General features: G+C 38.0%; 1 protein-coding gene and 1 pseudogene across 1 annotated transcript in view; one reads left to right on the top strand and one right to left on the bottom strand.

Annotated features, from left to right (window-relative positions):
* Positions 1-2,576: 2,576 nt before the first annotated feature.
* On the bottom strand, positions 2,577-11,477 carry LOC113112298 (PWWP domain-containing protein 2B-like; annotated as a pseudogene).
* Positions 11,478-23,249: 11,772 nt separating this feature from the next.
* Positions 23,250-27,989, top strand: part of LOC113112297 (serine/threonine-protein kinase 32C-like) — a 48,380-nt gene continuing 43,640 nt past the window's right edge. Inside the window, exon 1 of the mRNA XM_026277729.1 lies at positions 23,250-23,513. Coding sequence (XP_026133514.1) covers positions 23,432-23,513 — 82 coding nt within the window. The 5' untranslated portion in view covers positions 23,250-23,431. The remainder of the gene's footprint in view (positions 23,514-27,989) is intronic.

Raw genomic sequence — 27,989 nt, 5'->3', positions numbered from 1 at the left:
AATCCTTGTTTAGGATACTGACCAAACATTTCATTACAAATATTCACTTCATCTTTCATTTTTGGACACCTTTTTGCTATAGATGACACAGGCTTTATAATTTCTTCAACTAAAAACGTGCATATCACAACCCTTACAAAAAATAAATCATGGTTTTATCATAGTAAAACTGCTTAGTTTCCTTTTGCATGATTTCTGAATGCTTGAGACTATAAAAAAATTAAAGTCATAATAAAGTTATAGCCACAGGTAAATGTCGAGAGCTACAATTGTGATTTGTAAAATAATACAATTTTATTCATTTAGTTTTTTATTTGATTAAAGTTATTTTTTCACCCCTATAGTAGGTGTTTATTTCATCATCATATTTGAGGAAGGGGGGCACAACAATAAATCCTGCTTATGGGAACCCTTAAGGTGTTGTTATACACGTCTCTGGGAATGTGTGCTACACACACGCATACACACACACACTCACTCATCACACACACACACACCACACACACACACACACACACACACTATGGCCCCGATTCTTTAGATCCTAGTTTTTCTCTGCATCAATGTAATGAGAATATTTTGTCATTGTATCAATGAACATTTGAGTGTTATAAAATGCCTCAATGCAAAAAAGAAAATAAGTCCAATATCAATTTCTTTGACAATTTCTTTTATCTTTCTGCTGAGATATGGATATTTCTACAGTCTGACATGTATGTGTTTAGTCCACGCGTGCAGGAAAATTACAGCATAAACTCAGCAGCTTCCTTCCTGACAGAGACTGAATGATGATGAGTCAGAATGAGTTTCTGTGGTCTGAAGAACTTCACCAGAACTACAGATCAGACGGCACTTCCACTGCTACACAAATACACAACTCTATTGACCCTAAAGCTGCCAGTTAGGTGGCAGTGAATGTGTTAATAAGTCAATACTCCCTCACACATCCAGTCTTCAATGAACAGAAGAGTTAGAAAGTGAGTGACGCCAACATAAAACGTGTAAATTATACGTGTACTCTTAGAAAACTACACAAAAATCATAGTATCATAACAGTGGAGTTACTTTAAAATAAAAAATGTTTTATAATTAAATATTCTTAATTTCTTTAAAATGACAGTGGTGCTATGAAGAGACAATGTATGAAGAAGAGAAAGAACTATATGAAGAGTTTTTGTGTGTAATAATACTTCATTAAGACAGTTATCTCGTGATATTGCCTTTCGTCTGTGATAACTGGATCTGAAATGATGCACATCAAGAGAAACAACGGTCCAAAAATAAAAATAATAATACGTTGAGGTCAGTAAGATTTTGTACAAAAGAAATAAATGCTTTTATTTATCAGGGGTGCATTAAATTGATCAAAAGTGACTGTAAAGACATTCGTGACAAAAGATTTCTGTTTCAAATAAACTTTCTATTCATCTGTGAATCCTGAAAAATAAAATGCATGATGCTGAAAATACAGCGGAGCATCTCAGAAATAAATGACACTTTAACACAGATTCACACAGAAAACATCCACTTTAAATTGTAATAATTTTTCATAATTTTTATTATTGGTGTGGTCAAATAAAAGCAGTCCTGGTGAGCAGAAGAGACGCTTTCAAAAATCTTACTGACCACAAACATTGGAATGATAATGTATAACAATATTTGAGATTAGATTTGAGTTTAAAATCTCTAAAAGCATTCCTTCAGTTTAGTTGTCGTGTGTATGTGTGTGTCTCTCTGTCTGTGTGTGTCTGTGTGTGTGTGTGTGTGTCTGTGTGTGTGTAGAGCATAAGTGTAAACACAGGTCAAGACTATTTCCAGGCAGGTTTGATTACACACAGAAGAGCAGTCTTTCACAACACAATCATTGCAACATCTTAATAAGCGGAAACATACTCATCTTCAAATCGAGCTTTTCATCTGGTCAGTCTAACAGTGAAATGAAAGCTTGAATGCAGTCAGTCGAATGTTTTAAAGGCGGCCGTATGAAACTCTAAAGTGGAGTAGGATGCGTCTCATTTACCTCCCGCTGTCTGGAAACTAAACCACACGTGCAAAGTAAACACTGCAAGAAAGGACATTGCTTTTATATTTTATTCTATTTACAGCACATTAAAAAAACTCCAGCATGTCGAGCAGCGGCGGATATAAAGTGCTCGACGCTTGCAGAAAGTCCAGCTGGAAAAACACACCAAACCTGCGACCTAGAAACGCTCGAGTCCGCAGGTCTCAGCAAACACACGATCACCAGCACGCTTTAATAACACACACGTCTCTCCAGATCTCCAGTGGAACATTTCAGAAGGAGGAAAGCAACGTAACCGGGCGTAACGTGAGAATACAGTGTACACAACTTCCTGAAAGCGTGCTTTAATCGAAATCTCCATCACAAAAATGATAAATCCCTTCAAAAGCGATGGGTTGGCTCCTCCGAGAGTCTGCAAACTGGGGTTCGTGTTCACAGCAGGCCACCAAGGTACGGATAAAGTGCTTCTCTCATCATGACACATTAAATAATTAAAGCAAAACATCACAATCAGAGTGAAAAAGAGACAAACGAGAGAGAGATATATTTACTTGGAGAGGACAGAGACAAACTGACATACTGCATGATGTAAGACCTACATGATGCTAAAAGGAATTTCACATTTTCATCATCTGAAGAAACGGACACACTAAGACTCATCGTTTTGTTTTATAATATGGATATTTGTCAGTCCGTTCAGTCAGATCCTAAACAGACGTAAGATTTATGAGAAACAGCAGCAGTGTGATCTTACAGGAGGCCAGTCACCGGTCGAGTGTTTTCTTTTTGTGAATAAATACATTCGGATTTAGTGTCAAGCTACTTGTTCTAATATCATGTACGTCCTAAAAAAACAAACATAAGATGGAGAAACAAATGGGAATTGTTCGCTCGGAGGTTCCCACATTCTCCTCGTGGCCCTCGAACACAGTCCACGCATCGCATCCAACAGCCACGTGTGGAGGGAAATAAAGCACCTTCCCTCATGATATCCGTGGCAGATGAAGGCGCTCTCCGTCCGGGGAGATCACCACGTCCTGGGAGCACCTGCAAAACCCTGAATGACAGCCAGTCCACTACCATCCTCGTGATCTGCAGAGAGAAAACAAGCAGATGCATGAATGGCAAGTACAGTATTCAGTATCTGAATATTCATTAACCTAGTAATTGCATGAACTATGTTCATATATGCTTGCAACCGCTTGCAATGTATTCTTTGTAAATGGTGGTGCAAAAAAAATACATGCATCAAAATGCATGCATAAGCATAAATAATGCATACAAATTCATAATAATGCATGCATTTAAAAATGCACAAATGACAAATGCATGCATTAAAATGCATATAAAAATGCATGCATAAAAATGCACAAATTATGCATCAAAATGCATGTATAAACAACCATGAATGATTCATATTAATGCATGCATAAAAATGCACAAATGCTGCATAACAATGTACTGAAATTTGAATCTGCAGATATGTTGTCATGCAAAGCACAGTCTAGATGAGACTAAATATGGCTGGATGGAAATTCAGGAGTGCAAACACTGGCAGTGGGAGCGGCTTGTGCACTTTAGCCAATATTGAACCAAGACAGCATCTGATCCTCAATAAACATGAGGTGACCTAGCAATCTCCAAAGAGACTGAGGCCATGGGAACCAACTGGGAAGTTAAAGATGTTTCTATTCTCAACTAAACACATCAAGCCTACTTTTCTCAATAACCTTTGGAGACAATGAAATGTAAAGAAAACGCACACCTAAAAACACAAGAGATGCACCCATGCGTTCCAAACCTGAATCACATTCCTCTGTGGAACACAAAAGGAGATGTTTAGAAGGATGTTCGTGCTGCTCTTTATCACACATCTATAGAAGATTGGGAAAGCCCTGATCAAATCAGTATTGAAATTATCTAAAAGTACTTAAGACAGCAAAAAGAGCAGCATCAACACACCAGAACATTTACTTTTGTGTTTCACAGAAGTAGGAAAATAAATGCTCTCCTCGCTCGGTTGAATAAATAAATGTATATAAGCGGTTTAGAGTTTCAGTCAAAATAAATGTTTATTGGTTTAATATTTTTAATTCAATAAATTCATGTTCATGGAATGCGCCATTAGTAGTACTAATAATATTTATAAAGTATTTATAAAGAATCACAAAACTTTGGGCTAAATTGCGCAGCCCTACAAATAAAGCAAAACATTTTTTTTATTGCAAGCAATTTTCTGTCCACAAGGTGGCAACACTGGCCTCAGACCTTTTTTTACAGGCAAAAAATTAATAGAATGGAACAACAACAAACGACCAGAAACACAACAACAAAAGTTCCCCAATGCAAGCGCTTGGGTGAAGCTTCTCAGAGACTCATGCAACTCTGTTTTTAAAAAGTGCAAAGATATTTTATCACTCATCACTTCAAGAGAGAAACTGGGAAAAGATCAAACTTTCTATAGCGCATGAGTCGAGTTCACTCAAAACTGAAGCATGCTTTGCTTGTCATTAGACGCAAGGAAAGACAAGAGACTCACCTAAGTCTCGCAGTGAGCCAGTAGAGATGTGATTTCGGCACCCATGTGTCCCACCGCCTTGGCGGCCTCCATAATGGCACGGCGGTACATCCCTTTCTTCTTCCGGTTAAAGCGTGACCTGAAGAATTCGCGGAACGGTGAGAGTTTGGCAACTGAGAGTTGGGAGGTGGTGGGAGAACCGAACCAGGAGACTTTTAGCTTCAGGCCACGGAGCATCGACCTCACCTTCTTCTCTACGAGCGCCGCTAATACTGAGTATCCGCGCAGGCCACCAAGGAAATCCGTGGATCTTTCCCCAAACAACATCACCCACTGTCACGGCATGACCTTCCTCTGTCACCCATTTAGTCATGCTGCGAGTGTGCAGTCGTACAGTCAGAGGCGGAACAGTCTTACTTTCCCCTTGAGAGGAAGACGAGACTGCGATATCGTCGCCTGGAGCGAGATCACAGATTTCCGGCGACGTTCCGTCGGAGCTGAACGACTTGGACTCGTCGAGACTGTCACTGCTGCACACGGAGAGGCTCGAGGAGTCCGCTTTCCTCTTCCGGAAGTTGATGAGTAAAGTCAAGTCTCCGTGTCGTTCCACTTCCTCTCCCGACCAAAGCTCAAGCGAACTCTTCTCCACACCATCTTCCGACTGAGAGTTGGGAACTCTAGGACTTTTCCTCCGAACGCCATCCACCAGTTCTGCCTCGTACACGGACACCTGCTCCGCTCCGTCAGCCCGGGATCTCAAGCGTATCTTGGGCGAAGGGGCGTCAGGATTACTCAACCTTGGGAGCTTGAGTTTGGGAATGGAAATGGTAAGACCCGTTCGGATGGAGTCTACAGGAGGTTGCACGACTTTTTGGGATTCCTCGGAAGCGTTGTGCTCTCTGTGGCCGTTCTGCAGAAGCTGCTTCGGACAGAAGGGTTTGACAGAACCGTGAACCCTCGAGGGGATCTTTATCACCTCACCTTTGCCTTGTGGAGTGCTATAAGAGATCTTAATCACGGGGCTATGGGGAATGATGCTCCCTCCGGGAAACTTCTCATCATCCTTCTTGTCCTTCCGGGAGCGTTTGCTGTCATAGATCGCTGATTCCTCTCGTCTCTTTGACTCTTTGTTGTCTCCGTCCTCCTTCCTCTTGGCTGGGGTTGATTTAGTGTCCTCTTCAGATTGAGGAGCGTTCTCCTTCCTGGACGTCTTGGCCTCCGTTGGTCCATCTTTGCTCTCCTCGTCACTGTTGAGTGTGTTTTTGCATTTCTCGCACAGCACCTGCCGAGGTCTCAGTCGGATTGTGCTCATGGTCATCCGTCCAGGTTCTCGACTTCGTCTCTTCTTCCTCTTGACTGGACGAGGTGGTGGTTGTGGTACCCATTGGTTGTAAGTGTGCCGGACCCACATGGGCTGAGGAAACGGGGCGCCTTCGAAGTACGGCGGGTACGAGGGCTGACCCGGCTGCACCGGGATGGGTACCGGGACGGGATGTCCCACCTCAGGCTCCGTGTTCTCATCTTTTGGTCGCTCTATCGGCTGACTGACGGGTTCAGAGGAAACCTCTTCCCTCGAGACTTCACAGTCCGCTCTCAATACGAGGCTCTCGGATTCAGATTTTCCAACAACGTCTGGAAGGCAAAACAGCCCAGTCCTACAGAAAAGAGTGGAGAGGGAAACATAAGGACAGTAATTGAGAGAGTAAGGGTTAATTACCAATAATACTGTGCTTCTTTGACACAAAAGCTTCCTGGTGTTCTGTTTAGACTTTTCATTTTAAAAGCCACTAGCAGCAACAATTGGACAAAAACAAAATAAGGACAATCCTAGTTTTCTGACATTCCCCAGTCTAACATTGTTTGGACAAACAGAGTCGAGATAGCATCGAGATACTGAGCCACATTTTTTTTTTAATTTTTTATGCAATAAATAGTTATTTTAGCCTTGCCTTGGCAACTATCTGAAAGAAAACATTACCTTTTTTATATTACTTAAGTTAATGTTTATGCATTTTGTATGGTTTTGTATGTAGGTTACAATAATAAGCCATCTAAGACCGTCACCTTTAAATGTCCTTATTTTTAACATGATCACACTTTTGCAAAACCTTTCCACGCTCAAGAATGGAAATACACGATTAATCATTTCTAATGGCAAGCCGACTCTTGACCAGAAAAACCAGTTAGTGAACCAGTCATATCATGCACAGAGCCACTCCTACATGTGTTATAGCCTTTAAAAAACACCACAGATATTCCTCCATCTCTCAAAACTCTTATTCTCAGAAACTAAGAACTTCATGGTCACATTTGAAAAATACAACAGAATGAAGAATAATTGTTATTATTATTATTATTATTATTATTATGTGCACTGTGACACATTAGAGGGAGGGGGGTGAAATGCTATTTCATGCACACTGAGTTTTTTACACTGTTAAAGAGTTGGATTCCCATGCTAAACATGGACAAAGTTTCAAAAATTAAGTTGTACGTTTGAAGGAGTATTTCTGTTCCAAAAAAACCTCTTCCGGTTTGTCACAAGTTTCTGAAAGTTTTTTTCGAGTATGGCTCTGTGTGACGTTAGATGGAGCAGAATTTCCTTATATGTGTCCTGAGGCACTTCTGCCGGAAGAGCGCGCTCCCGTATAGCAGAGCACTGAGAGCACAACAGACTTCACTGATCAGAGCGAGAGCGTCGAGAGATGTCACAAAAGAAGTGTGTTTTTGGTTGCCAGAGCAAGACAACCCTGCACAGATTACCAAAAGAGAAACAGCATTAAGGGACCAGTGGATGGAGTTTATTTTTACAGAGCATCAACGGAGTTGTGCAAGTGTTTGTGTTTGTTCCCTGCATTTCGAAGATGCTTGTTTTACAAACAAGGCCCAGTTTGACGACGGATTTGCGTATCGTTTATTTCTTAAGGATGATGCAGTCCCAACGAAAAAGGGTCACGATCCTGTGTTGTTACCGCAGGCGGTGAGTAAAACTGCTTTAAATATCTCTGCCTCCTTGTTAGTGCGTCCCCTCCCATCGGAGACCCGGGTTCGAGCCCCGCTCGGAGCGAGTCGTTGCTGCTGCTGTTCTCGTTCAGTTTCAGCCTTCACAGCTGTTACAGCTTCCAAACGCTCTCAACTCAAAAGCCTACTGGTGCTCGTGATTCTTTAGCTCCGCCCACACGTCACGCCTCCAGCCGCTCGTGTTTTTCCGGGAAAAATCGGTACAGACTATCTTTCTCTTATGAATATAATAAAACTAAAGACTTTTTGGAGTTATGAAGGATGCAGTACTACTCCATAGGTACTCAAGATTAACAGGAGATTGAGTGAAAACCAGCATTTCACCCCCCCTTTAAGCACATTATCTCCCCAACACCTCACTACTGTAACTACAAAACAAAAAGCTCCCATTTTGGTGTCTCCATAAAACAATTAACAAATTATTTTTTTTTTTTATACACAGAAAGCATATTAAATGATTTTTAGTATATGTGACCCTGGAGTCTTAAGTTGCTGGGGCATATTTGTAGCAATATCCGAAAAAACTTTGTGTGGATCAAAATTATAAATTCTTCTTTTATGCCAAAAATCATTAGGATATTAAGTAAAGATCATGTTCATGAGGATGTTTTGTAAATTTCATACTGTAAATACATCAAAACTTCATTTTTGATTAGTAATATGCATTGCTAAGAATTCATTTGAACAACTCTAAAGATGATTTTCTCAATATTTAGATTTTTTTTCTCCCTCAGATTCCAGATTTTCATGTAAATGTAAAAATTTACATTTAAGACTTGTTTTGTGTTCCAGGGTCACATGACCTACAGTTACACTGACATTTTAGTTGGCGTTTTCTGTAAATGATGGTAGAAATGTATGATAGTCATTAGTTTTTACTCAGAATAAAAAAATAATAATAATAAAAAAAGATTTACAGTTGCATTAAACTTTTGTTTTGATGTTTGAAAACCCCTTTTTGTGTCTTTAACCCAAACTCAGAATAAAAAAAGGTAATTGCGACTTTGTCTTAATTCTGACTTTCCTTCATAGAATTGCGAGTTTGTCCCAAACTCCTGATTTTATATTTTTCAGTTCAATTCAGATTTATTTTTTCTGCCTGGAGCCTGAAGGTGAGCATGAGTCTGAGCTGTGCGCGGTTAGAAGCGACAGACAAAGAGACCAACGGGGACGAGATCCGGAGCCCCCTCCACCTCACTGAACAAAAACAATCCCATAAACCACCGGGACACCGGAGAGACCCAGGAGACCTGCTTGTTTTCACACCCAGCTCTGAAATCTGATTGTGCAGGGATTATTAATTTAACCTCAGAAGGAAGTGAGAGAGGCATAAACACCAATCGTCTGATGTTTGATGCAAAATAAAACGCCCAGCCCTGAAGCGTCGGTCTTCGAGGCCTTCATACGACCGCTGTAGGTGTAAGAAAACCCTTCATTACATAATCAGAATATTTATAACAGCTGAGATGTTCACGACAGACGATGGTGCTATTTAAACACTCCCAGGCCTCTAAGAGAGGAACACTTGCTGATTACTGACACTACACTCATCACGGTTTGCTCAGAAACTAAGAAATATTCTACGATAAACATTTAATATACTTCTCTTCAGCTTATTTTAGTGCAGTGAAAAACAACTGGTGTAGAAACTTCACAGCAAGGTTCACAAATTATTATTAATGAAACGTCAACTAAAAAATTAAATTTAAATTTTCAAAGTCAAAAAGTAAATATTTTCTATTTTCAAAACACTTATTACTTTTTTTCAATGCATGCAGCACGTTTTTCATTTCTATATTATTTTTTAATTATTACATTTTTTTATTATTAATATTCAAAGGAAAAAAGACAAAATTGTAAGATTATGTCACAAATACTTTTTAAATACAATGTTTGTGAAACATCAAGTAACACATTAAATGTGAACTTTTCAGATTTATTTTTGGTGTTTTATGCCTTTATTTTGATAGGACAGTAGGTGGACAGGAAGTGAAGGAAGAGAGAGAGACATTTTGGAGAAGAAAGACTGAAATAGATCTTCAATGCATTCTGCTTACTTTACATTTTTAAGTTAATTCAGAAAAATTAAATAAGCAAAATTATTTATATCTCACAGTTTTTTTCGTAGAATTGCAAGGAAAAAGTGTGTCAAAATTGCAAATACCTTTATACATGTATTGGGGCATAATTGTAGCAATAGCCTAAAATATATTGTATGTGTCAAAATTATAGATTTTTCTTTAATGCCAAAAATAATTAGGATATTGAAGATTATGTTTCATGAAGATATGGTTTTTTTTCCTACTGCAATTTTCTCAATATTTGGATTTTTTGCACTCTCAGATTCCTCATAATCTTTATTTAATTATGTTTCATACTGCACACACTCAGGTTTTGTGCACAATCGTGTAAAGCACGACTCGGGGAATGTAAGGTTGAGCGCACTGCATTGTGGGCCACAGTATTCTGTGCCATGTAATCTCTAGGTCATCTACTGACACAGAAAGTGTGCAGTTATGATATTCTGAACACAGCGAGCGGCTCCAGAACACGAGCAGGACGTGACACAGGAAGATAATACAGGAACAAGCACATTTCAATGCGGTGATTTCACAAAAGTTGCATAAAACGGTGAGGAAATGACACATTTGTGCTTAATCTTTCATAAAACGCTATTAATACTTAGGGTTTCCATAATAACAGCTGAAAATAAAACATAGTTCATATCACAAACTGTTAAAATATTTAACATTTAAGTGTGTGGAATAATGCAGAGTCTATAAATACCTGACAGCTGCTCATATTCAGACACAGATCCACCTTCATATGCTGTTTATAGTGAAATATAACCTTGTGAAGTGCTTGAGTGACATCTCACCTGTCTTTGTCTGACACAATTTATATTAAAACTCATAAAACCTCAAAATAATGTCATTATTATGAAGGAAGGAATGAAGTGATCTAATCCAGACAATGAGAGGTCACTATAAATAAGAGAAAAGAGGTCAATAAGCAAAGGCCTCGTGTGATTTTATTAGAAAACCATTGAGATTAAATGTCTCAAAGCGCATTTATAAGGATAAAATGAATAAACACGTGTGCCTGAGCAGTATTTGACCTTTAAACTGGATGAATGTCCAGGTATGCTCTCGAAACAATGGCATCTGGGCCTTCATGAGGAATACTGCTGATTTGACTCGATTAAACGGACTGCGTGATGCAATGCGTGCGCGTGCAAACATCAATCAGAGTCTCCGCTGGAAGTGATACAGTGAAGATACATTGTTACATGACAGAGCTCCAGGTGCTACATTAAACACACACGATCCGACACAAAAGAGTGCAGCTGATGCTGATGCTCTCCTCATTGTCTCTGAGAAAGGCCTGCTGCGGGGCCTGAGCGCACTAAAGTCTGGTTTTACATCAAAACACAAAGAAAGGCGACTCACTTTCTGCTGCAGTCCAGTAAGATGCCCGTGTAGCTCCTCTCTCGGTACGTGAGGGTCACCACCAGCGTGTCGTTAACGATCTGCTCGACGGTCACCGGGATCCGGGAGCCGGCCTGCAGCTCCTCCGCTACAGCCTCCATGCTCTCCTCGCTCGGTGTCCGGCTGGGCGTCGCTCGATCCCGGCCGCCGGAGCCACGGTCGCGTCGCTCTTCGCTGCTGCTGCGATCCGTCAACGCGCTCGAGACGCTCCTCCGGGACGCGCAGTGACGCCATCAGCCCCGGCGTGACATCACCGTGAAAGACGAGACCCGGAGCACAGCCGTCCATTCACAAACTAACGCCTCGCTTACACTTTCGCCAGGATTCACCGGAGAGAGACACCCACTGAACCATCAGAGGAACAAGAACTCATCAACCTGATTAAATCCAAAACTCCAGAAACTGATCAATTGGCATGACAAGTCTTTACCAATCTTTGCACACTATCATTTAAACCGACATTTGTCAGCAAGAAGTTTTTAATCATTAAAAAAAACTTTTTTTTATTTTTACATATTTTTTTTTTTTTTTTCAAATTTACAATTATATATATTAACATTACATTTACATTTAGCAGAAACTTTTATCCAAAGTGAGTTATGAATGAGGACAATGGAAACAATCAAAACCTACAAGAGAGCAATGATATACAAGTACAACTAGATATATATTACTATAGTGTTTTTTATTATAGAATTAATAAAAAAAAGAAAACAGATAGAATAGAAAAAGAATTGAGCAAGCTTTAAAAAAAAAAGAAAACAGTAAATGAATAGAGTGCAAGTCTAAAAGGGGCTATTCATTTGTAAAGAATAGAATTAGAATAGAGATGTGTTTTAATCTGATTCCTGAAGATGGCTGAGGACTCCGCTGCTCGGATTGAGTTGAGCATAAAGTGTTTTCACATATAAACTGAGTTAGTTAAATAACATGAAATATGGTTTATACAATGATCAAGCTTAATTAAAGTGATGTGAATGTTTTCATCTCATGCAAATATCCAAATCAGCTCTTACTGAGAGACATGTGAGCCACAGATAGTCATAACTGCTCATAATTCTGGTATTTTAAAGCCTTCGTGTGACGTACTGAAGTTTTAATGATCAAATCAAATCATTAGATCGTGAATCAAACTGATCCAACAGCTGATCACGTGCAGTTCATATCCAAGAGTTATCAGCTGAACTTCAGTCTCTCACTGTGTTTCCGGACGCTTGTGAGCTTCACCACTGAGGGAATATTTGGTGATTTTCCCAGAGTAATCCTGATCCATTAGGCCTTAAAATGGCTGCCAGACACTGACGGATGCATGTGGAGACACACAGTGAGGAGGATGATGAAGAGGATGATGGTCGCAGCGCCACCTGCTGCTTCAGCTGGAGCTCAGCATCTCTGAGATGTTTCTCCAGCGAGGAGCATCGATCCATTCTCAACATCTCTCTTCTTCTGAAGGATCCAAGCTCAGCTTCCTCTCCTAAACGAAGAAACACAAGAAGTTCCTCATTTTTACTGCATTTCAAACATTAATGCTGGTTTATTTCAGTGAAGATGTTACTGATTTCAGTAGTGGAAATCCAAACAAAACTTAAAACATAAAAAAGATTTTCATACATGAAATAAAATAAACACTGGAATCTTTCAGCGCAGACTTTTGCAAAGGCTACATTTGTATTTTTTATTTATTTAGCTTAACATGATAACTAAAATTAAAGTAATAAAAGGTAATATATATATATATATATATATATATATATATATATATATATATATATATACACAAATTAATTGTAATAATATAAAAAGTATGGAATAAAAATGACAAAAACATCAATATTGCTAAAACTTTCATTTAAAAAACAAACTGATTCAGAATATTAATAAAAACTATACTATTATTTCAGGGATAGTAAAATATCAGTGGTGAAGAAACCGTTTTCACTCTGAAATTACTGGTAAATTTCACAAAGAATTACAAAGAAATGACAAGTAATGCACTGAATTAACTGAACTGAAGAATGAAACAGGATTTACTTGGTAGAACATACTTCAGTTCAGTGTGTGTGTGTGTGTGAGAGAGAGAGAGAGAGAGAGAGTGTGTGTGTGTGTGTGTGTGTGTGTGAGAGAGAGAGAGAGAGTGTGTGTGTGTGTGTGTGTGTGTGAGAGAGAGAGAGAGAGAGTGTGTGTGTGTGTGTGTGTGTGAGAGAGAGAGAGAGAGAGAGAGAGAGTGTGTGTGTGTGTGTGAGAGAGAGAGAGAGTGTGTGTGTGTGTGTGTGTGTGAGAGAGAGAGAGCGCGTGTGAGTGAGTGTGTGGGTGAGAGTGTGTGAGTGAGTGTGTGTGTGTGTGTGTGTTGATTTGTAGGTTGACTGTGTTTCTGTGGCTCTATCAACACTTCAGTCTGTGTTTGTTTAACATCAGAATATTTCCCTTTTCAGATTTGATCCTGAAGTCTTTGTGTGAGTATGTATGTGTTGTTTTCCAGTATAAACATCGAAACATGATTAAATCAATGTACACTTACTTCAGAAGCAATCTTACATCCGATCATAACTCTGGTTTTCTGAGAAATGTCTCAGAATGATGTGAGTTTGTCAACGAGGTCAGGAAAATAACCTTGTTTCCTGACCCTGAAGATATTTTCTTCAACTCTCAAAATCCCACGGTTAATTCAGTGTGTTACTTTACTAGCAACTTCTTCAGTAAGACGGTCTCCAAGTAAATCCAACACAACATTTGTTTCAGTGCAGAGTGAGTAAACGTGTAACTGCAGGGTTTGGGAAGTCTTGTGTTTAACAGATGTTCAGATTCAGATTCACCTTCCCATCTGTTCCTGCTCCTCTGCTCCTCAACTCTCTCTCACACACACACACACACACACACACACACACACACACATAAATAACTGCTGTATTAGCTCCACTCACCGCAGGATGTCAGTATGAACACATGAGCTGATCAGAGGAACCTGCTCTCTCGCTCTCTCTCTCTCTCTCTCTCTCTCTCTCTCTCTCTCTCTCTTCAAATAAACCCGGGAATCAGCAGCAGGTCACGTGCTCTTATGAAGGATAAACACTGTAGAAGTGCAGCACTGACTGGGGCTTGTAGCAGCTGATGAAATGTTGTGATATCAAACAATTAATATTAACTATTATTAGAAGCTAAACTACTTTAACATTCAGAAACGCATTGGAGAGAAAAAAACGAACTCTTCCAGAACATTGATGTGTTTGAGTGACATGACATTAACCAATCATAGGAGTGTGGGGCGGGACATTCTGTTTGGCTGGCCAATGACAGAGCAGTAGGAGGTTAGACGGTATTTTTGTAGTTCAGTTTGATGACAGAGATGACAGAAAGCTGCTTCAAGATACAGTTGACCTGTCTCCATATATCACTCTATCAATCTCTATGTGTAATTACTTTATGTGATCATTAAAAGGTTCATTTGAAACCAGAGGCTTATTTTAGCATCACTGAGATACTAAAAACATACTAAAAAAAAATTGTATTTTATTTTTATATTTTGCATTCCTATTTATTTGAACATTTGTTTTTGTTTTTCTTATTAGTTTGTTTCTGTTTTTACCTTTTATTATTATTATTATTAAATAAGAAAAGAGAAATGCTTCCTTTTGAAACAGAAATAAAATAAGGTTTTAATATTTTAATTTATTTCAGGTAACAGAAATGTTTTTATGGTTTTAGTTTTTGTGTAGTATAACATTAAATTAATATTTTCATGACCACTCTGAATAAAGGCTGTTTTTGGGGCAGGTTTTGGACATTCTGAAGTTTTCCCAGCACATCAAATGCTTTTCTCTCAGAAGATGAAGGTGGATGTGATTGTTGATCTCTGTCTGTCTTCTCCTCCGCTGATGTTCCAGCTCTTTCTGATGCTGGCCTGATTTCTCTGCTCCCAAAGCAGCTCCTGGACTCTAAAATACACATAAACACGCCAACATCCCTACACACCCGCTTAAAGGAACAGTTCACCCAAAAATGCTGAAAATGTGCTGTAATATCCTCATCCTCAGGCCATTTTAACTCAAACACATAGAGTCTATAATCCATAATAACACTTCCTCCTGTGAAAAAGAGCATCTGCTGTTGTCTCTCACATATTTGTTTAGATCTGTTTAAATGCTGCTTGATCTGTGCAGATTTCTCTCCTGATTCAGAACAGAACACTTTTTCACTGGAGGAAGTGTTATTCTGGATTATAGACTCTATGTGTTTGAGTTAAAATCATCTTAATGCTGGATGTGTTTCAGGTTTTGTCTTCTCCAGATGTTCACTGATGGACTGGAGTGCTGTGGATTATTGTGATGTTTTTATCAGACTCTCATTCTGACGGCACCCATTCACTGCAGAGCATCCATTGATGAGACACTGATGCATTTGCTACATTTCTACAAACCTGATGAAGAAACAAACTCATCCTGATCTCAGATGAACTGAGGGTGAACACATTTTCATTTTCGGGTGAACTATTCCTTTAAGAGTTTAGAACGTTGTAACCTGATTTACTCCTCCACTGCTGCAGATTGTGAGACTGACTTTGCTTCATCAATCTGAACACACACAGCTCTGCAGAAAGGCTCATATTCCAGTCTCACAGCACAATCACACTCACAAGAGCTCTGTCAGCGTTATGAGAGTCTCAAACCCTCAACAGAACCGCAACCAACCCACAATTCTCAGCTGCTCCACTCACAGCCATCACTTGTTTTTTTCTCCGTCAGTTTTAACTCTGTGTTTCTGATGATACACTTCCCATCAGCTCATTTCTACTGAGACACAGCTGTTCTTCCTCAGTATGTTTGTCTTGTTTTCCAGTTCAAATGTCTAAAGATGCTTAAATTAAGATGCATTCACTGGAGACGCAAAGACATTAAATCCTTCTTGTTTTGTGAGATAGGTCTACTGATTAAAATGAAGTGAGTTCATGATTAAAGCAAGAGCAAATACCTGGCAATGCACTCAGAAAATCCAGTTTCCGTTCTCCAATGACAGATATTTGTTCTTGTTTTAAGCATATACTTTATTTTGATACAATTTTTTTCGGATCTCCATGCAACATTTAATGCCAAGAATGTAAGACATTCTGCTCTTTTTAGGCTTTCATTTTGCAGGGGCGGATCTACCGGGGAGGCATAGGACGGCAAATGCCACCCTAAAAGAAAGCCTTGCCACCCCTGCTGCCACCCCAGTTGGCAGCAACGAATTAAAGGTTATGGCCAATTTGAAAATTTACCAGCGCGAATCTTTCATGATTCGTGATGCCGCTCCGAACTCTCGAACTGACTCAAATGATTCGTGAACCCTCTCCGAACCCTCGAACTGACTCAAATGATTCGTGAACCCGCTCCGAACTTTCGAACCGATTCAAATGATTCGCGAACCCTCTCCGAACTCTCGAACTGACTCAAATGATTGGCGAACCCGCTCCGAACTCTCGAACCGACTCAAATGATTCGCGAACCCGCTCCGAACTCCCGAACTGACTCAAATGATTCGCGAACCCTCTCCGAACTCCCGAACTGACTCAAATGATTCGCGAACCCTCTCCGAACTCCCGAACTGACTCAAATGATTGGCGAACCCGCTCCGAACTCCCGAACTGACTCAAATGATTCGCGAACCCTCTCCGAACTCCCGAACTGACTCAAATGATTCGCGAACCCTCTCCGAACTCCCGAACTGACTCAAATGATTCGCGAACCCTCTCCGAACTGCCGAACTGACTCAAATGATTTGCGATCCCGCTACGAACTCCCGAACTGAATCAAATGATTCGCAATCCCCAAACTGACTCAAATGATTCGCGAACCCCCTCCGAACTCTCGAACTGACTCAAATGATTCGCGAACCCTCTCCGAACTCTCGAACTGACTCAAATGATTCGCGAACCCTCTCCGAACTCTCGAACTGACTCAAATGATTCGCGAACCCTCTCTGAACTCCCGAACTGTCTCAAATGATTCGCGAACCCTCTCCGAACTCCCGAAGTGACTCAAATGATTTGCGATCCCGCTACGAACTCCCGAACTGAATCAAATGATTCGCAATCCCCAAACTGACTCAAATGATTCGCGAACCCCCTCCGAACTCTCGAACTGACTCAAATGATTCGCGAACCCTCTCCGAACTCTCGAACTGACTCAAATGATTCGCGAACCCTCTCCGAACTCTCGAACTGACTCAAATGATTCGCGAACCCTCTCTGAACTCCCGAACTGACTCAAATGATTCGCGAACCCTCTCTGAACTCCCGAACTGTCTCAAATGATTCGCGAACCCTCTCCGAACTCCCGAAGTGACTCAAATGATTTGCGATCCCGCTACGAACTCCCGAACTGAATCAAATGATTCGCAATCCCCAAACTGACCCAAATGATTCGCGAACCCGCTCCGAACTATTTTTATTTGATAATTTATTTTTTCACCTCTATAGTAGGGTTTTTTCCATCATTATATTTGAGGAAGTGGGGCACAAGGTCTCTGGGAATGTGTGCTCTACCACATACACACACACACACACACACACACACACACTGAAGCATGTGTGGTGTTTTCAGCTCTTCACTATATTGACGCATGATGTATGCTACACATGTTCACGTCAGCGCGCTGTGAGAGGATTTCACCATTTCATTTGATAAAACTATCGTCTTTCTTTCATATCGTATACACAGACTGACAGAAACGGCAATGTCTTTACGACAACCTGTCAAAATAAAATTTCGGTATAACTTGAAGAAATTCAAACAGAAATATAGTACTATTGCACAGTAGAGTATGCTATACTTCAAGTTTTATCATACTTGATATGCCATACTTCCTATTAGCTAATAATAATAGTTTATTAAAAAACACAGAAACTCTGTCTACAACTCACCAAAATAAAAGTTTGGTCTAACTCAAAGAAATTATGTAAGAAATTGCTTAGTAAAATATACTTTAAAAAAGATATACTAAAACATTATTTTAAAGGAATATCACACAAGTTTTCACAGATGTTTTAATTTCAACTTGCCAAAACAATAACACCATATTTTTCAGAAACTATTTCTAAAAGTACATTTGTATTTGTGTCTATAATGTTTATTTATTTATGATTATTGTCAGCTAATAAAAGCTATGCTTCAGGACCATATTCATATAACATCGAAGGCTAAATGTAGCTCTTGACTGGTTGAGTTAGATGATGATTAACACTAAACTGTAGAAAATCAGTTGAGTCTCCCCAGCTGGAAATGTCATTGGCTGTTAAAGTTTTGTGTTTCTTATAATAAATTGACATATTGATAACACTGAATCTTTTATAATGCTCTTAATTACATGTGGATGCATACTGTATGCATTAGTGAGTGTGTGGGGCTTATGGGGTATGGTCACTTATTCCTTATATGAACTGTTTCAAATGCAAGACATTGATTGCATGAGATTAAGTTTGTAAATGATAGCCTGTGTCCTTTTGTAGTGTGCACATATATTTATCATCAAACTGTGATAACTGTGACTAAACTTAGTATATATACGTCTGCTACCCCTCAAAAATTCCTGCCCCCTTCTCGCCACCCCATCAATATTGTTCTAGATGCGACCCTGCATTTAAGAATATCTGTGAAACTGACTAGCAATTTCTGAATGAATTTGTTTTTTAAGTAAACCCAACATCATTGTTTTTCAAGTGTACATACTGGATTTTTTGCATATATATTTTATATTTGTGTTTTAGTTTGAATTATAGTTCAAGTTTGTAGAATTTTGTGTGTTTTTGTCATTTTCATATATGTGTATATATATATATATATATATATATCAAATACAATTACAAAATACTTTCTTGGCACTAGCTAAACAATAAATTAAAAGTTAATTTTTTAAAATATTTTATTCCATTCGAGTTAAATTAGCCTAACAAAAAATGTTGAATGGTTTTGGTTTTAGTTAAAGATAATTACCTTTGTTTTTGTTAATTTAAATAAATCTGAAATAAAATATAAATATTGGACAAAAAACTTAATATTTAATAATAACTTAAATAGAATAGGTTCAAGCTGAAGTACAAAAATGATGGAAACTTTACATTTGAATAAAAATAAATGGAAGCTAACTAGGAATATTTACAGAAAGAACTGACAAAATTTTCAAAACTACATCATAAGGTTGCTAAAATTTTATCTTAAAAAATGAAATTATGAATAAATACCATTTTAATTGAAGTAATGCTAAAATAACCTTGAGATAATTTATTGTAATTCATTATTAGTCCATGAAAGTCACGTCTGCTTTATTATTAATTGTTCCACATGTACAGCACATACATACAGAGAATGCAACAATATTAAAACAAAAAAATATTCAAATAAAAGCTAATTGAAATAATGATATAATAATCCTAAAAGAGCACAGGTTCAGTCTGTACCCTCATTCAGGGTTTAATGAGGTTAAATCGGTGGTTTCCTGGCCACATATTGAAAGACTCTCCATCAAACCACACTCCCGCTGATCATTTGATTTTCATTTTAAACCTCATTAAGATCTCAGCATCATTCCCCATAATGCAGTGTGTAATCAGACGAGAGCCGTCTTTATCACTCGTCAGTCTAATGAGTGTGAGATTATTGCGTCTGGGGTTATTGATCGTCTTCCAGCTGAGCTTCACGAGTGTCTCCGAGGGAACAGATCTCACACCCGTCGAGCAGAACCAGGGCAAGGAGCTATTTCTGAGGCAGGCCATGCTTTTTATGCAAAGCCACAGATGGCACACACACACACACACACACACACACACATCTACACCTCGCTCTCAGGTTTCTTTCACCTTCACCCAGTTGTGAGGAGAGCAGGTAGTGAAGAACAAGCATCTTAAAGACAGAAGAGGAAAAGAATGAGAAGCTTGATACCTGGAGTCATTCTTTGTGACCCTAAACTGTATAATTCATCATCAAACGTAAATTAAAAAAAAGCTATTTCTTGATGTAAAAATAAAAATATCTAAACTTCCTTAAATTAAGATTTGGATGTTAAGTCTTTTCTGAAAACATTATCAAGACACATTTATTTCCGCAGCTTCACAGAAATAAAAAGGAAAATGTTTGTATGAAATTCTTCAGTTTCTCTGCAGAAGTCAGTGTCATTATTCAGATCAGTGCCAGAGCCGTTAGATAATATTACCACATATTAATTATCTTTTAAGTTGTTCTAAGAATGCTAAAGTGTAAAAATATTAATTGAATTGCAAAATAATGTTCTTCCTCAGTATTTAAGTTTTTTATTTATTTAAATGTTTAAACATCCTTAAATCAAAATACATTTACTGTTGATAGAAAATGAATTAATAAAGGAGTGAAACTTTATTCATATATATATATATATATATATATATATATATATATATATATATATATATATATATATATATATATATATATATATATATATATATATATATAAATTAATTAATTAAAGAAGACACAAGATGAAACAGGGGTGGGCTAAGGGGGCTGGAGCCCCGAATGTTTTCAGTAAAGCCCCGAATGTTTTTATTACCACCATGTCATCAATGAGTTTTCATGGCCAATAAAGTAATTTATATTAGAATTTAAATAAATAAATAAATATCTCTCGACTCTCACGTCCACAGTGTCTGTAGAGTTACGCGTTGTCATTCACACCCGACGAAAACCGCCCACTGAGTCTAGTGCTTCTGACTGACAGGGAAACTGGCCAACCAGCGATGAGCGTCTGTACGATCAGCCAATGAAATGAGATCTTTTGGAGGCAGGCGGTTTGTTGGCGTGTAGTATTTTACTAGATCAATTTATTTGAAAATTAAAATGGATATTTCAAAATTAATTTTCTTCTTCAAAAAAAAGCAAGCAATCCCCCCACCCCACCAGCCAAAACACTTGAACGCCAAGATACAACAGCTTCAGGGATCTGTAACTTTAATCATAGTATTATATTTCTTTTTCGGTTTTAAATTGGGTCTGATTTAACGTTACATTTTGAACATCTAAAAGTTAACGGTTGCGCAGCACAGTCTTTAGGACACACACACACACACACACACACACACACACACACACACACACACACACACACACACATTTTTTCAGAATGAATCATCCGTTTCAAACGAATCCATTGATTAAATGACTCACCGACTCACTCATTAAGGCAGTGGCATACCGCCACCTAATGGCAAAGTACCAATCTAATCTTTTTAATAATTTCATATTTCTGTATTCCAAATTTTATATTTGATACATTAGCCTCATAAGAGTATTTATGCAATTTGTAAGTGCTGTGTAAGTGCTCCTTTAAAAATATAAGTGTATAGAGCCCTGCGTTTATAATTATACTTGGCTTTAAGTGTACATAAACACAGAGATAAAGTCCTTTGACCGGGTATATCTTTATAGAGTAAGAGTATGTCAGTGCACTGCTTAATGTTTGCTTCTGATCCCTGTTCTACCAGGACGAGTGTAGCCAGTCAGGCTTGATTGGAAAATAAAATAAAACGGAGACAGAGACAAAAAAAAAGTAGAGACACAACATCAGCATATGTGTCAGGATACAAGGGATAAACTTTAAATAAAATGTTTTAAATTTGTTTTTTTGTTTTTATTGTTTTTGTATATTTTAAACAAGGTAAATCTTTCTGATTTATTAAAATAAAAAGTCACATACATGGATTTTTCTGGGCTAAGCCCCCGATCTCCACTCACCCTAGAACCAACCCTGCTTATGACAACAAACTGTTAGAAGAAAGGGATCATTGGGGTTCTATATAGAACCATAGGGCTCTTTACTCAACTCCAAAGAACCTTTTATGCTAAAAGGGTTCTATAATGACAAGAAAGAACCCTTTTGGCACAAAGGGTTCATATCTTGAATTTTGTGATCATTCACATGCATTCATAAATGCATTTGAATACACCGAATAATGCAGTGAAAGAACGCACTCAAAATGCACACGCACTAGTATGACTTCACCATGTAACTTTACATTAGCCTAGATGCCTGCACTTTTTAGGCAAGATTTGTTTTCGAATATAATTGATACTGTTAAAAGGCACATCATTAAAACAAAAAATAGGAGTTCACATATCACACCTAAACACGCGTGGAAAACGTAATTAGAACTAGCTACTAAATTAGTTAAAAATGCCTATCCATATACAGCTATGATTCGTGAACCCCAAACTGACTCAAATGGTTCGCGATCCTGCTCCAACTCCCAAACTGGATTCAGATGATTCAAATGATTCGCGATCCCCAAATTGACTCAAATGATTCGCGATCCCGCTACGAACTCCCGAAATGACTCAAATGATTCGCGATCCCGCTACGAACTCCCGAACTTATTCAAATGATTCGCGATCCCCTAATTGACTCAAATGATTCGCGATCCTGCTCCAACTCCCAAACTGGATTCAGATGATTCAAATGATTCGCGATCCCCAAATTGACTCAAATGATTCGCGAACCCGCTATGAACTCCCGAAATGACTCAAATGATTCGCGAACCCGCTATGAACTCCCGAAATGACTCAAATGATTCGCGATCCCGCTACGAACTCCCGAACTGATTCAAATGATTCTCGATCCCGCTAAGAACTCCCGAATTGACCCCACGTCAAAACAGTGCCACAAGAGAGACGTGCAGAAAAGTGAAAAATTGTATGGCAAGCTCAAACTAGACTGACACGCAAAATAAAAGCAGCGTTGCAAATAAAGTAATAGATATGACCATGGAAAAAATATGTATTGCAAAATCATTGCTTTTGCGCTGTTTCATTTGTTTTGCAATTCTTAATTTTTGTTTGCAAAAAGCAAATGTATTTTCCTCCATACTTTAAATAAATTGTTTTAGATTTGTTTTTGTTTTTATTGTTTTTGTATATTTTAAACAAGGTAAATCTTTCTGATTTATTAAAATAAAAAGTCACATACATGGATTTTTCTGGGCTAAGCCCCGGATCTCCACTCACCCTAGAGCCACCCCTGTCCAGCATTAAGATGTTTTTAACTCAAACACGAGTAACATGTTTTCTTTCATTTATTGACTCTGTTGTGGCATAGCACACCAAGGGAGACTGATATTAAATATTGTTTCAATTAGATAAACCGCTTGTCACACCTGAAGCGCTTTGGTGAGTAAGCGACAGTCGCGGGGGCGCGCGCGCGTGCGCGAGGGGAGGTTCATATAGTCTCCGCTGCTGAAGAGAGCAGCTCGTGCCTCGGCTCGGTGTGTGAGTCTCTTAGTCTGGTGTCTCGGGAGCTCAGATCGCGTTTGTCAGAGATGCTCGTGTTTTAGACGCAGCCAGCATCAGTTTCCGTCGCGCTGAAAGGAATGAGAGCAGAGCATCAATGTTTCACTGGGGCAAGTGGAAGAAGAGGATGGGAGCGAACAGTTCATCCAAGAGACCAGTGTTCGACGACAAAGAGGATGGTGAGGACCACAGTGCAGTGCATCAAACAGTGCGTTTACCACATGATGAATATATCATTGTGCTCAGATCAGCTGCTGAATGCTTGGGTTGAACAAAACGACCACTGTAGTCTTTTGTAGGCAGATTTATACCTCCTCAGTTATGTGCAAAGTATATTTCCAGGTGGTTTTATTAGTGCTCTTTGACAGTAAAACATGCATTATTCTTCACTTTTACTGGCATCATCAGAGTTAAAGATAGTATGCTGTAAATTATGCTAGAAATACAGAAGAAACCGAGCTCATGAATGTGAGTATAGCTGATGTCTTTCTCAAAATTAAAGGAAAATTTCATTCAGCAAAAAAAGATGTATATTTTAAGATAAACTTTTGAATACATTTCAAAATAAAGCCTATATATATATATTATTGAGTCATTATAAATCTATTTTTGATCTCTAGTTGTCTATTCCATTCACTTTTGCTTCCAGTCTTAATGTAGGCTGCTGTAACATTGGAAATGTATTTTCTTGCACCTGAAATACATTTAGAAATGTATTTTGGTGTATCAAGGTTGAAGATTTATTTCATTGAGCTTCACTGTTTGCAACATAAAATATATAAAAAATTGTCATGTGTACGCTATGCAAATGTTCCACTTTTTGTTTTCTGCCTCTTTAAGGTGTATTATATTTCAAATCCAATTTCTGTAACAATGTGACAGAAGAGATCAGCTGGAACAAGCAAAACCTGCCAATTAAATCATTTGCTGTTTAATTGGTTGATTAGTGAGGATTATGGAAATCCAGGGAAATTACGCTGCTTTATCAGAACAGGGTTGATCGGTGACTGAAGAGCGTTTGCTGAGTGAGTTATGTCACAAATAAAGATGAAACCTGTAGTCATAGGTCAGAAAAGTGAGAAATGAGGTCAGTTCTGTAATCATATGATGTGACTGGAGGGGGACGTGTAATGACCCATTTACAGACGGTATGGACTCGACGCTGCTTACTTCTGTTCTGCAAAAATCATTGCACTAACGAATGTGAAAGTAATTATAATTATGTGCAGGATAATGAGTTGAGATCAGGACGGAGCGAGCGCTGCATGGGTGCATGTTCTGTGTTAGTTTGATGGGTTTATTGATGAACATCAGCTGGATGTGCAAAGAAGAGAAATGTTGAAAATGTTGGACTCACAAAGCCTTTTATTTGACATCCTTGACATTTGAAGGTTATGTTGGCTGTACATTCAGACAAGAAAGAAAGAGATGATGGAAGAACATTCTGTTAAAGGAGTAGCTCATCCAAAAATGAAATTTAGAATTAAATATCCTTCACAAAGATCATCCCAGATCAGGATGAGTTTCTTCATCAGGTTTGTAGAAATGTAGCACTGCATCAGTGTCTCATCAATGGATGCTCTGCAGTGAATGGGTGCCGTCAGAATGAGAGTCTGATAAAAACATCACAATAATCTACAAGTAATCCGAAAACAAGACAAAACATTAAAGTTTAGAGAAATTTAAACTTTGATCTGTGCAGATTTCTCTCCTGATTCAGACCAGAACACTTGTTCACTGGAGGAAGTGTTATTATGGATTATAGACTCTATGTGTTTGAGTTAAAATCATCTTAATGCTGGATGTGTTTCAGGTTTTGTCTTCTCCAGATGTTCACTGATGGACTGGAGTGCTGTGGATTATTGTGATGTTTTTATCAGACTCTCATTCTGACGGCACCCATTCACTGCAGAGCATCCACTGATGAGACACTGATGCAATGCTACATTTCTAAAAATCTGAAACACATTCATCCTGATCTCAGATGAGCACAGTTTCATTCTGAGAGCTCTTTTCCTTTAATTGAGTGTTGTGGTGAGGAATACATGAGAAAGGGTAGTCAGTGTCTGAACAGACTGAAGGTTTTTGGAGATTTTGACCGTATGTTTGGATTTGCCAGTTTGATTGAAATAAAGCCAGTTTAATCACACTGGTAATTATGTCTACATCATTATCAGAATCCACAGCAGTTCTATGGTATAGACACGAGATCTGATCTGTCTGCTGGTCTGATTCTCTCACGCTTCCACGAGATCCTCACATTCGTAATCAGTGTGGTGTGTTAGTGCTGGAGAACGGGCGTTACATCACACGTACAGCTGATCTGATGCTGCGAGACGAGAAGAGGGTTATTCCTCATGATCCTTACATGAAAGAGGACACCAGGGAGAGAGAGACGCTTGTGAGCTTCGCTTCAGCTCGAGATCAGTGTTTTGTTGGTTTCTCTTGCCGTTTGGAGGAAACATGTGACCTACATATTTATAGCTATAGACCCACACCCTGCTTTTATACATAATGTTCAAAATAGATTGAGAGTGTGAACAAAACCAGTTTAATGCCTGTTGATCTAGATAACTATATTAGCATCCATTATAAGTCTGCTACTTTAAAGGGTATATATCATAGACTGAATAAAAACATGGATGTAGGGTCCACTGGTTTCCGAAGAGTGTTTTTGAAGCCTAAAGTGGGCGGAGCCAGTCCCTGATAATCGGTTGATCGCTGGTCGCTGAAGCCACGCCCACCTAGCAGCAATCCACCTGTCAATCAAGTGGCCACGCCCTTAACTATGCACAAATTTAAGGCTTAATATAATTTAAATGGATGAGTTATAAAAAAAAGCTCACCTCGCTCACAATTGTCACGAAAGGCAAAATTAGATGTATAGAACAAAATAATTTTTTGATCCAGGCTGTAATGTTTTTTTCTGCTGTAAAGTTGGGCATTTTAACATGGGGAGTCAGTGAATTACAGTTTTAGTCACTTCTGTCATTTCGGTTGCCGCTTGGTCTTTATGTAAAATTCGGAAACCCTTGCTTTTAGCGACACCGGTGGCCGTTTAGTGTACTGCAACCAGCAACTTATTTACTCGAGCTCATGCACACATCTCGTAGAAGAGACTGAACGAGATTCAAAGCCCTGATATACTCACAACCAAGTTCTTTTTCATTTTTCACTTAGAAGTAAAAAGAAATTGGAAACACATTTGTAGTTTGTAGTTTCATTAAGACGTTCCGTGAATCATTGAATTATTCACTCAAATGATTTGTTCAAAACAGCTGATTTGTTTACAAAGGAATGAATCACTGACTCATTCAGGAATTAATTATTGTTAATTATTATCGTAAGAATGGTTAATTATTGTCCTCGGTGTGAACGGTGCATTAATAATCTAATGGTATGATATAACGCGTCACACGTGTTATTGAAATCAAATAGGCATGAGCTGAGAATAAACACATCTCGTTCTCTCTCTTCTCTGTCATCTTTGGCTGTTCTCTCAGCTGCTTCAGTCTGACGCTTTACCACTAATTCCAACTTGCTTTCTTGGCTGACATCAATAATTCAGTGTGATTCAGAGAGTGTTCTTCACTGAAGATGAAGCGAGGAGCCTGTATTCAGGTGTTATAGGAGAAGACTAAAGCACTCAAGATTTTAGGATCACTGATGAATCGATCACAGTACGTCAGTTTGATTCCTTGATGACTGAACGTTATTGATTTCATGATGTTTTGGGGTGATTATGATGCTCATGTTGACTCTGATCATCAGGATCTGTGCTGTTATTCATTTCAGTGTTATATCTATATATATCTATATAAAATATTTTTTATACTGTCATATCTATTTTAACCTAAAAAAATTACAATTCGGTAAAAAAAAACAGCACATTTATTATTTATTAATATATAGCAACTATATATATATATATATATATATATATATATATATATATATATATATATATATATATATATATATATATAATTTTTTTAAATAATGAAAAAAGTATAGATTTATTTTGTAATTATTTAATTTATTCATTTATTAAATTATTGAATTAATTTTTTTAAATAAATAAATATATAAATTAGTCATGATTAATCACATCCAAAATAAAAGTTTGTGTTTACATAACATATGTGTGTGTTCATATTATTTATATTCATGATTATATTGTGTTCAGCCCTTTGAGAAGGTGCTTTTAAAGGCGCTTTATAAAATAAAGTTTATTATTATTATTATTATATAATTTATATTATATATAAATATATTTAATAAAAAATCTTATTTTTCTTAAATATACACATGTACGTTTGTGTATTTATACATAATAAATATAAGTACACACACATATTATGTAAACAAATTTTTATTTTAGATGCAATTATTCGCGACTAATCGATTAGGAAGCATTAATTTATACACATTTTTAAATACTTTTTCTATATAAAAAGATAAGATAAATTCCGTTCAACTCACAATTATTTGTATAGCGTTTTTTTTTTTACGATACGTATCGTTGCAAAGCAGCTTCACAGAAGCAATAATAAATGTTTGATTGAAAAACTCCCCAAATAGAACAGAAGAAAGTCATTCAGGTTTGAATAAAATAAAAGTATGATTTTTGTCACAATTGTGCAGCCCTGGCACTG

The sequence above is a fragment of the Carassius auratus genome, chromosome 13, assembly GCF_003368295.1.
Source record: "Carassius auratus strain Wakin chromosome 13, ASM336829v1, whole genome shotgun sequence".
Taxonomy (NCBI): domain Eukaryota; kingdom Metazoa; phylum Chordata; class Actinopteri; order Cypriniformes; family Cyprinidae; genus Carassius; species Carassius auratus.
Note: the sequence above shows the minus strand (reverse complement) of the source record. Positions and strands in the feature narration are given on the sequence as shown.